Consider the following 12,486-nt stretch of genomic DNA (forward strand, 5'->3'; position numbering starts at 1 on the left):
ACAGAAAAAGAGTTATTACATATGACATCAAAAGCATTATTGATAATAGAAAACTTAATAAGATCTACTTTATCAAAATTAAAATTATTGTTCCTTAAAATAAAGACACAATTAAAAAATTGAATATTAGAGACTTCTAGTGGTCAAGATGGCAGCATAGGTAAACAGCTCACCTCATTGTATAACCACATCAGAATTACAACTAAACTACAAAACAGTCATTATTCAGAAGTGCCAGAAATGGAGCTGAATGGAAGTCCTACAACTACAGAATTAAAGAAGAAACCATGTTGAGAACGGTTGGAAGGGTAGAGATGTGGAACAGGCTTGTCCCAAACCCATGTCTGGGGTATAAATATCTGGAGGGAGCCTTGGCTGTTGTGGCTCAGTGGATTGGGTACCTCCAAGACCAGCACAAGTAGCAGCCAACTGCATACTGCTTTGTAGCCTATGCTGTGTGGCCCCAGAAAGGACACAGATGGTGGCTGACCTTGGCCTATACCTCCTGAAAGGCCCCAAAGCCTACATAACCAGTGGACAGCTGTGTCAGAGCACCACAGGGAACCTTTTTAACAAGTGGCACACTCAAGGGGAAGACTCAGTGGCCACTAGATCCTTGCTGAAGGAAGTACTGCTCTATAGAGTGGGCCTATAGATATGCACAGCTGATCCTCCATGGTGGTTGGAGGTTGGTGGTCAGTGGTCACAGCCGGTCCTTCCAGCTTATTGGCCTGGGTAATTCCTCCCATTGACCTGCCAACAGCAGTCAGGCTCAACTACAAGAGGGCAGTGTACATGACCCGCACAGTAGGTGCAATTAGAGTATCCAGCTTGGATACTAAGTATCAGCACCTCCCAGCTTGGGTGATAGAGGACGTTGTGTCACTGGACCCTACAGGACACCTGCTACATTAGGCCACGCTACCAAGCCAGGGTGTCATAGCAGCTCTAACTAATACATAGAAATAAAAATGGGGAGGCTGCCCAATGAGGAGGCAAAGAAACATGGCCCAAGTGTAAAGGCAGAACAAAACTCCAGAAAAAGAACTAAGCAAAATGGAGACAAGCAATCCACTAGATGCAGGGTTCAAAACACTGGTTATAAGGATGCCCAATGGATTTAGGGGAAGAGTGGCAAAAATGTTCTAAAATTAGATCATGCTGATGGTTATACAACTCTGAACATACTGAGAACAATTTCATTGTGTACTTTAAGTGGGTGATTCGTATATTATAAATTATATCTCATTAATGCTTTAAAGGAGAATAAAAGGGTTTATAGTCAGAATATGTGAACAGTTCTTCCATATTCATGACCCCTAGAATGATACCTGGAACATAGTAGATATTTGTTGAGTTCAATATATTTTATCAGGGGCAATCGTGAGGTTTTGTTTTTTAAAATTTTTCAGCTGATGTATTACATGGATAGATAGTTCTTAAACTTTCCATTCCTAGGATATACAGATTGGTCATTAGTGTTGTGGGTTGGTTATTTATTTATTTCCTTATTTATTTATTTAATTTTTAAAGAGAGGGGAACAGAGGGAGAAAGGGAGAGAAACATCAATGTGAGAGAGAAACATCATTGGCTGCCTCTTGTACACACCCCAAGTGGGGACTGAACCTGAAACCTAGGCATGTGCTCTGACTCGGAATCAAACTGGTGACCTTTAGCATTTATGGGACAAAACCCAACCAAGTAAGCCACACCTTGGGCTTGGGTTTGTATTTAAACATTTTGCTGGATTTGATATGCTGCTGTCTTGCTTTGAATTTTTTAAAATACAAATTCATAGGTGAGACTGTTCTTTAATTTTCCTTTATCTTACTCTTGTCGGATTTGACTGTCAAAAGTGTACTAGCTCTACTCAGTGAACTTCTCAAAGTGCCCTTTCTATAATTTAGAGAATACTGTGGACCAGTGACCATTTGATGCTTCTCTTCATCTCATAGTCTATGCATATTACTGATAAGTAAGTGAGCCTGGCAGTTTGTAATATTATTCCTAGTAAACTACTCACAAGTCTTTTGCTTTTTACCATGCTACTGAAGTCTGTTAGTTTAGAATTCATAGCTTTGTGAGAGTATTTCCAGCAAGGATGAATGAGGAGGTGTTATTTCTACCTGACCATTTTTGCCTCCTTTTTTTCCATTGACTGAATAGACAGTACTGGTTACCATGTTGGCTGGAGTGATTTATGTTGACTATTAAGGGAAGTAGAGTTGCTGGTATATTACACAGTAGAGACAAGGAGAAGTGTATGTTAAAGCCAGGGTATTCTTTGTACCTCATGATTACTCTGTTCATTAGCAAAAGTTAATTGAGATCTGATTACACTCACTGCTCCCAGGCAGCACCTCCACCGGCTCAGGATAGCTCAGGAGTGAATGTTTCAGTTCCCCCAGAATTCTGTTTCGGAAAATATACCTGACTGCTATTAACAGATTGGCAATACGTGGCTTAAATAGTATAGTGGTTTTTTAGTCTCACTTAAAATAAGTCTAGGTGTAGGCTGTCCAGGGCTGGTATGGCAGCATCCTGGCATAATGAGGGTCCTAAGTTGCCTCTGCTTTTTATCCTTAGCATGTGATCTCCACCTTAAGGTCACTACAAAATCCAAAAAGGTGGTTGGAATTTGTAATGTATCCATTTCAGTCAGGAAGCAAGAGAAGGGGGGAGGACAAAAAGGGGAATGCCAAGTGAAAGGAAAATGGGTATTGGATATGCAGTTTAGAAGTCTTGACCCAGATTTCTTCAGCTGAGTAGATGGGATAATTTTAGAAGGCTTTTACAGTTCCCAAAATATCTTTATACTTTGACCCTCTAAAACAAAAAGCCTTTTAAGAATTAATTATACTATCATAAATATTGACTATTACTCTTTTTTAAAAATTATAATTTATTGATTACGCTATTACGGTTGTCCTAGTTTTTCTTCCTTCACCCCCTTTCACCCAGCACTCTGCACTCCCTCCAGCAGTCCCCACTCCCTCCAGCAGTCCATAGGTCATGTATATATGTTATCTGGGTACTCCATTTTCTGTACTATAATTTACGTCCCCATGGCTATTCTGTAACTACCTATTTGTATTTCTTAATCCCCTCACCTGTTCACCCATTCCTGTAAACCCCCTTTCCATCTGGCAACCATCAAATGCTCTTTGTATCAGTGATTCTCTCTCTGTTATCAGTTTGCTTAGTTTGTTTTTTAGATTTAATTGTTGATAGATATGTATTTATTGCCATTTTATTTTTCATAGTTTTAATCAACTTTAAAAAAATATTCCCTTTAACATTTCGTATAATAATAGTTTGGTGATGTTGAACTCCTTTGGTTTTTTGTCTTGTCTGGGAAGTTCTTTATCTGTCCTTTGATTCTAAATAATAGCTTTGCAGGGTAGAGCAATCTTGCCTGTGGTTCCATGCTTTTCATGACCTTGAATATTTCTTGGCAGTCTCTTCATCCTGCAAAGTTTCTTTAGAGAAATCAGCTGACATTCTTATGGGAACTCCCCTGTAGGTAACTAACTGCTTTTCTCTTGCTGCTTTTAAGATTCTCTCTTTATCTTTAACCTTTGGCATTTTAATTATGATGTCTTGGAGTGCGCCTCTTTGCATCCATCTTGCTTGGGACTCTGCTTCATGGACTTGCATGTGCTATTTCCTTCATCAAATTAAGGAACTTTTCTTATTTTTTTTTTCAAAATAGATTTCTGATTTCTTGCTCCTTCTCTTCTCCTTCTGGTACCCTATGATGTGAATGTTGGAATGCTTGAACTTGTCCTAAAGGCTCCTTACCATATGTTCTTTTTTTTGGTTTCTTTTTTCTTCTTGTTGTTCTTATTGATTGTTTCTTACTTCCTTATGTTCCAAATCATTGATTTGAGTCTCAGCTGCATCCAGTGTACTATTGTTTCCTGTAAATTGTTCTTTATTTCAATCAGTGCATCCTTCATTTCTGACTGGATTTTTTTATGCTGCTGAGGTCTTCGTTAAGTTCCTTGAGCATCTTTATAACCAGTGTTTTGAACTCCGCATCTGATAGATTGCTTATCTCCACTTAGTTTAGCTCTTTTTCTGGAGTTTTGATCTGTTCTTTCATATGGGCCATGTTTCTTTGTCTTCTCATTTTGGCAGCCTCCCTGTGTTTGTTTCTATGTATTAGGAAAAGCTGCTATGACTCTGTGTCTTGGTAGTGTGGCTTAATGTAGTAGATATCCTATAGTGTCCAGTGGTACAGCCTCCTCTATCACCCAAGCTGGAAGGTGCTCACTCCATATGGGTGAGGACACCATCCTCTTGTAGTTGAGTCTTGTTGCTGTTGGCAGATCAATGAGAGGAATTTACCCAGGCCAGTCAGCTGTAAGGACTAGCTGTGACTACTGACCACTAACCTCTGCCCTCTGTGGAGGATCAGCTGTTGGTGTGCAGGGCGCTGGTGCTCCAACAGTCTGTAGCTGTCCACTGGTTGTGGTAGGCTATGGGGTTCTTGGGAGGTGCAGGGCAAGGTCAGCCTTCACCTGTGTTTTCTCAGGATCACCCTGCCTGAGCTATAAAGCACTCTGAGATGGCTGCTACTTGTGCTAGCCTTGGAGATTCCCAGGAAAAGCCAATCTGTATATCTTGGCTGGCTGATGCTTGTGCCAGGCCTGGGGCCTCTTAACAAGAGGTAGAGGGGCTGTAGGCTCACTGAGGCTGGTTGTTGCTTGTTTTAGAGGATTTAGGAAGTTGTGAACCATGGGCCAAGATCAGCCATTCATACATAAAAGCAGCTTTGGTGGGCTCATAAGTTGGGTGGGAGGAAGTCTCTGAATGTCTCCAGGGTGGACCAAACAGTGTAAGCAATGTTGATGGAGTCTCAGATATGGCACTAGCCTGTGGCACTGTAGCTCGGTGGCTTGCTGGGGGAGGGTACAGAAAAGGGATATTGGCCAATGCCTGCCTTTCTGTCCGGGAGAAAGCTGTCCCCCAGCTCTCACCTCCATGCCAGACACTTCAGTTCCTTCCTATATGTCATCGGTGCCTTTCGAGCTGATACCCTGGTGCAGGTGCCTTAAGGGAGTGAGTCTGAGTAAGTCTGTGTGTGGGTTCTTTAAGGGGAACTGCTTGGGACTCTAGCACTTTCTTCTACTGACTCAATCCTCACTGGTTTTTACAGACAGAAGTTGTGGGGACGTATCTTCCTGGCACTGGAACCCTGGGCTGGGGGCCTGGTGTGAGGCTGGGACTCTTCACGCCCAAATGCCTCTCTTCAATTTTTATCCACTCTACGTGGATATGGGACCAGCCCATTCTACATCTCTGCCCTCCTACCAGTCTGGATGGATGTGGTTTCTTTAATTCCATAGTCATCAGTTTTTCATTCAATTCGATTTCCGATGGTTGTGAGTGATGGTTGTTCGATATTTTAGTGGTAAGTTTTGTGTGATTGTATGAGGAGGTGAAGTTTGTTTACCTATGACACTATCTTGAACAGAATTCTGACTAAGTTAGTCTTTGTTTCTGTTTTCATTGGTAGTTGGGAGGAATAAAGAATGTATACAGCCCTGGTTGGCGTAGCTCAGTGGATTGAGCACAGGCCTGTGAACCAGAGGATCGCCGTTCGATTCCCAGTCAGGGCACACGCCTGGGTTGCAGGCCAGGTCCCAGCAGGGAGACCCATGAGAGGCAACCATACATTGATATTTCTCTCCCTTTCTCCTTCCCTTCCCCTCTAAAGATAAATAAATAAAATCTTTAAAAAAAAAGAATGTATACAGGCTAAAAGCTTAATTTATACAAGTTAGTTTTCATATATAAACAGTTTTTAAAAGGTAGATTATTTGATTTGTGTTCATTTAAAAAATCATAATAATTATGTTACATTGTTTGCCACAGTTTTTGTCCATGTTCTTTTTTCCATGGTTCTCTGTTCGCTTGTTTATGTAAATTTTTGATAAGCTTTTTTTGAAGATTTTATTTATTTAACTTTAGAGAGCAGAAAAGGGAGGGAGAAAGAGAGGGAGAGAAATACTGAGGTGTGAGAGACACAGCTATTGGTTGCCTGTCACATGCCCCTAATTGGGGATCTGGCCTACAACCCATTGCCCCTAAGTAGGAATCAGACCAGCAAACTTTTGGATCATAGGTAGCACTCAGTCTACTGAGCTACACCAGCCAGGGCAATAGTTGTTTTGAAAAAGAATTTGTTTTATGAGTTTAATTTTGTAGAGGATTTTTAAAAGGGTTTATTTAAACCAAACTGACCACATATTCTAGGAGCCAGATCTCAAATGCCCCCATGAGTATAATTTTTGCCAATGTCTGTGGACATGAGGTTTTTAAAATTTTTTCTTAACACTACTTTGATGTCAGTAAAATAATTAAACCAAATAGTCTCTTTATCTTTTATTTACTAGTAGACTTTTAACAAAAACATTTAAAACTAAGCAAACTTTATAAAGATGTCAAGATGTGAATGTGTCATCACTCATATCCTGGAGTTAGGAATAATTTTCCCTTGAAAATAGCTATTAGTTTGAAGTAGAACTTGAAAAGAAACACTTTTCTCTGTTTCTTGGTAGTGGTAACAGCACTTTTTCCACTTACAGATATATAAGCCCAACTGATGTGAAACACACACAAATGTTGACTTAATTTTGTCTTTATAGTGTAACATTTGTGGCTTAAAGGCAGAAATCTTTACAAAGGACACTGGGGAAGAACGGTCAGGTATCTGGAAGATGGCTTAGGAAGTGGTGTCAGGGAAACGAAGATTTAGAGCAGTTGTTCCGGTCTTACTTTGAATCCCAGACCACTGAGGGATAGTACAGTCACTCAGAGTAGTGTGGTCCCCGCTTCTTCCAGGTGCTGATTTCTAGAAAGTGTCTTTTTCTGACTATTCCTACTGCACATATGGGAGCATTGCTTGCTGTACATATAGTCATGGCTCCTTACAGAGAGCTGCTGCCCCCACCAACCACTTTTTTGCCTTGTGTCATGGTCGGTTAGTTTTGCCAGTTTTAGAATTTTGTTAAGTTCAAAAACAGAAAAGTTACTCTGGTGTTTAGGGGTGTCTTACTCAGTATAAGATCCATCTTTGTCTTATGTATGTGTAACTTCTTTTTTATTGCTATGTAATAGTTAGTTTGCTTTATCACTTCACCTGTTGATGGACATTTGGATCATTTCCAGCTTTTGTCACTGAATAATGTTGCTATGAACATTCTAGTGGAAGTGTTACTTTTGCATATCTTCGGGAAGGCCTGCTTGTGTGGCCAACCCTTGAGTAACTCCTGGGAACCTAGTCCTTGAGCTGTTCCTTATGTTTCCAACTGATAAGGTGGTTTTGTACAACTGAATATGAACCATGCTGTACCAGGTTGTTTAGGTTGTGCAAAACATGATTTATGGTGAATACTTGCTTTGCCTCTTAGCAAGATCTGTAGTTTTGGTCACCATAGATTGTCAGCCAGACAGATGTGCCTGTATTACAAAGTGCCCAGTAAAAGCCTTGGAATCTGCTGCTCAGGCTCAGGCAGCTTCTGTGGGCAGAAACACTTTGCACATGTTGTTTCACTTCAATACTAGAGGATTAGAATTGTTGGGTCATATGGTAATTATATGTTCAACTTGGTAAGAAACTGCTTAACAGTTTCCTACAGTGTTGTGCCATTTTATACTCTCTACAGCAGAGTACGGGAATATCAGTTGTTCTACATTGTTGTTAACACCTGGTATTATATGGTTAATTTTAGCTCTTCTTGGGGTCTGTACTATCTCATTGTACTTTTAGTTTGTATCTTCCTGATGATGAACAATGATGAACGCCTTCTAAAGTATGCTTTTTGGCCATTTTGTTTATCTTCTCTGATGAAGTAGCTGTCTTCTGCCCATTTTAAAAAGAGTTATTTGTATTTTTGCATTATAGGAATTTTATACTTTGTTATGCTAATTAAATATGGTGGTAACTTATGCAGTTATAAGATCATTTATCACATAATTTCAGGGATACTAGGAATGTTTATAAAAGTCATTAGGCTCTTTGGCTAGCTAAAGGCCAAATCCATCGAGTAGTAGAGACAAGTAACATACTGACCTTGAACCCAAACCTTAGTGCATCTGTTTATCAGAGTTTCTGGCATGTGGTTATCAGCCCACAAACTCTGTTACAGTAATTCAGGGTTTATATTAAAATACACCAATTATTTGTTTATTTTAATTATAGTAGTGGTATGGCATTTAGGGTAATTTATAATCCTGTCTCTTTTATGTTTAAGTTTTTAAAGCTTTTAGAATAGTTATTTTACTTTTTTGAATGTGTTTATTTCCATTGTCTTAGATTTGTAATGGAAATGTTAATCATAACTACTCCCTGATCTGTAGTAGAAACACCAATATTCATTACCCTTAATGATTTATTGTCTGTTAGTTTCTCAAAACATTAAAATATTGCACAAATTTCACTAAATACCTGTAGTGGCAAAATTCAGTATGCTGACAGTTATTTTCTGATTGCTTAGTATAAATGAATTCTGACCTTTCTGTTGGTTATTTAGAGCTCTGTTTGTTCTGTGATTTTTAGCTATGTTGGGTTTAGTGAGGGCTGGTTTATAACTGGCCTCCAGATAAATGAGGCATAGTGCTAGCAAGTGTTAAGGTTGTGTTTAAAATTCTATGACTCATACAGTTATTCCTTCCAACAGAATAAATAATTGCGGTTTTACTATGCATTACTAACAAATGCTTTCTTTTACAAAGGAGTTTAATGATTGTCATCCTGTGTTTGGTTTACATAATTATATCGTTGCTGTGTTTTGCATGAACTTATATATAGCAGATACATTTAAATACACAGAAGATTTGAAAAACAGGTTTCTTAGGTAGGTTTATTAAGTCTCAAAAAGTTGTTTATGCTATTATACTCTGTCTTTGGCTGTTCAAATTTTAAGATCCATATGAATTAAAAGAAATATTTTGATTTGCTGCTGGTCGAAAGTATCTCAAGTTCATTACTTTACAAGAGATAAATAGTAAATTCATATTAGTTAACGTTGAATCTAATTTTACTGTTCTATTGTACTTACTTTTCTTTATCTTGGTTTATGTAAGATAAGTTTCATAACACTGCATATTTGAAGTTTAGATCAGGGAAATTGTTTTTATTAAAACAACAGTATAATTATAGTTGTTTGTTTAACTTGAGTGAGTGGCAACTGTAACAGTTGTGTCCCCTATGCTCGATTTTGAGTTGGAAGGAATATGAAAGTTTAAGTTCATTTGAATGAGATGGTTCACAAGAAGTTCTTAGCACTGTGTTGTTGAGTACATACTAAGAGCTCAGATTTTAGCTGCCACAAGTATTATTGGCAGAATTATTGTGATTATTATTCTTAAAAACTGCTCCATAGCTTACTTCAATTATGCTTTGTTATCTAATAGTGTTATTGATTTCTTGGGACAGGGGTCAGAAAAGGGTATTTTGAACATTACATGTACACATAGATTTAAGGGAATAGGGGTCAGATGGGAGAGTGAATTTGCTATGTGAATGTATAGATATAAATAGTTTCTAAGTTCATATATATTTAGTTGAACTCAGTGTTATTTCTTTCCACAGCCTTATATTCTGTTATATTATTCTGTGTGTTCCTCTGGATCCCTTTTGTCTACTTCTATTATGAAGAAAAGGATGATGATGATACTGGTAAATGTACTGTAAGTATATTTAGAGCTCTCATTTTAGAGGAGGGAATGATTATTTCTCCTTTTTTAAAAAACGATGTGACTGAATTTATTCTAGAGCAGTGTTATCTAGTAGAAATATAAATATTTATATACACACACACATGTGTATTTTTAAATTTTATTTTCAGAGAAAGGGAGCAGCAGGAAAAAGAGAGAGAAAGAAACATTGATGTGGGAAGGAAACATCTATCCATTGCCTCTTGCACGCCCTCACCTGGCAACCTGGCCAGCAAACCAGGCATGTGTCCTGACTAGGAATCAGAACAGTGAAGCTTTGATTTGTGGGATGACACCCAACCTACTGAGCCACACCAGTCAGGGCTAATATAATAGAAGTATATTTCGAGCCCCATGTGAATTTTAAATGTTCTAGTAGCCGCATTAAAATAAGTACTCAGGAACAGTTGAAATTATTTTAATGATACATTCTATTTAATGTCATACGTTCCAAGTATTATCATCTCACTTAAAATCAAAACATATTATTAATGAGACATTAAATTTCTTTTTCACACTATTTTAAATTTAGAGTGTATTTTACAGTTACAGCACATGCCAGCTGAATTAACCATATTTTGAGTGCCTAATAGATGCATGTGACTTGTGATAATTGTTCTGGAGCAGTTCTAGAGCAGGGGCCAGCAAACTCTTCTGTAAAAGGTGAGGAAGTACTTCAGTCTTTAGAGCCATATAATCTCTGTCTCAACAACTCAGCTCTGCTGTTGGAGTGTGAAAGATGGTACTTCATGAGCATGAGTGATCCAGTAAAATAGGAAGTGGGCCACACGTGGCCCACAAGATGTAGTTCGCTGCCACCTTTCAAGGGCACAAAGAAGTGCTTGCAGATTGTTCTCACTAATCCAGGAAAACACTGATGATAAAAACCTGATAAATACAGCACATTTGCACATTCAGAACTTCAAACCAGTATCACCAAGTATTGGTATAAATATCTTAACTAAATATTAGCAAATCAAATGCAAGGATATTTTAAAAATACTCTAATAAAGTATACCTTAGTTGGACCTATCTCTGGTTTGCATGGTGTTTAGAACTAGCACATCTATATAATTTTTAATGTTTACTTTTCTTTTAAGATTTGATTTATTGATTTTAGAGAGGGGAAGGGAGGGAGAAAGGGAGAGAAACATTAATGTGTGGTTGCCTCTCTCATGTGCGCTACTGGGGGCCTGGTCCTCAACCCAGGCATGTGCCCCAACAGGGAATTGAACTGGCAACCCTTTGGTTTGCAGGCTGGCACTCAATCCACTGAGCCACACCAGCCAAGGAGCACATCTATTAATGTATAGTAATTTAATAGATCAAATAATAAATTGTATTCAGAAAGGTATTTGCCAAAATTGAACATTTTTTCCAATTTAAGGAAAAAAATAACAGCATAAAAAGAATAAAATGTCCTTTTTTTGTATTGAGTTAGAGGAATTTGTTTTACACTATGTGTTTTGTAGTTAAGTACAAAAACAAATATATTGACTCAAAGGACAGTATTATGCTTAATCATGTTTATTAAAACCTTAAAGCATTTGCACTGAGATCAGGAGCAAGTACATCAACAATATTTTAAATGATCCCCAGAGTGGTAATCAGCGTAATTTGTTAGAGGAAAAAAAAGAACATGTTTAAATATTTATAAAGTTAAAATTATTATTTGCAGATAACCATTCAACTCTGTGTTTGAAAATCCAGTGCATGTAACGTGAAGTGACTGAATATAAATATAATGTTTAAACTTAATGAGATATAAACTCTCTTGATTCACTCTTCAAAAGTGCGTCTTCTCCAGCTTTTTGGTTGATCTTAGGATCCTCCTTACCTTTACTTTATGATTTTTTTTTTCCCTAAAGACTATTTCAACTCCTCTGCAAATAAGAATTTATCACATGAAGTATGAATTTAACTTTGTTTTAAAGAAAAATTTTAAAAGATTTTATTCATTTATTTTTAGAGAGAGGGGAAGGGAGGGAGGAGAGGGAGAGAAACATCAGTGTGTGGTTGCCTCTCACACGCCCCCAAATGTGGACCCAGCCCACCACCCGGGTGTGTGTCCTGACTGGGAATTGAAATGGCGACTCTTTGGTTTGTAGGCTGGTGCTTAATCCAATGAGCCACACCAGTCAGGGTATGAATTTTTTTAACAGTCCATTTTTAGAGATTTCAGAAGACTGAGAAACAAATGTTTTTTTCTAACTGATTTAACTTCTTTGAGATTAACTTTTCTTCCATATTCAGAATGTTCAGCTTGTGTTTTTCTTTATGTTTGCATTACATTATTGGCACCAAGCAAAACACAGACTTTAAAGACATGAGTTCCTCGTTTCAGGTTCTTGTTTAATCACTTGCCAGCTGATGTGACTTACAGCAAATTATTTAAGCTCTCTGGGCCTCCACTTCTCCAAGTCAGGATGAGAACATGTGTCTCAGGGTCATTGTGAGAATGAAATGAGTTAACATGTGTAAAGTTTTTAGAACAGTCCCAGTATATAATATGTTTCATATATTTCTATATGTTTTAAAATATACTTTATTTAAATAAGTATATATATTAAGTTTTAAATATAATGTATACATATATTAAAATGGGGTGGGGATATTATAAATTCTGATTGCTTCCTGTTTGGGGGAATATTTTATTAAGTATTCTAGTAATTTTAATAAAGCTGTCTGTTGGAGAATTAATTATGCTATAAGTGGACTGCTTTTCACAAGTCTAACCGTTGAAAAGATTTTAAGTCCAG

The 12,486-nt window shown here is 37.8% G+C and overlaps 1 protein-coding gene across 1 annotated transcript in view; it reads left to right on the forward strand.

The window, feature by feature from the left end:
• The window catches only part of LMBRD1 (LMBR1 domain containing 1), a 113,017-nt gene that overhangs the window by 26,580 nt on the left and 73,951 nt on the right, over positions 1 to 12,486 (forward strand). The window contains exon 4 of the mRNA XM_037034282.1: positions 9,603 to 9,700. Within this exon, the coding sequence (XP_036890177.1) occupies positions 9,603 to 9,700 (98 nt within the window). The remainder of the gene's footprint in view (positions 1 to 9,602; positions 9,701 to 12,486) is intronic.

The sequence above is a fragment of the Sturnira hondurensis genome, unplaced genomic scaffold (assembly GCF_014824575.4).
Source record: "Sturnira hondurensis isolate 20B ecotype Veracruz unplaced genomic scaffold, ASM1482457v3 Scaffold0022136, whole genome shotgun sequence".
NCBI lineage: Eukaryota > Metazoa > Chordata > Mammalia > Chiroptera > Phyllostomidae > Sturnira > Sturnira hondurensis.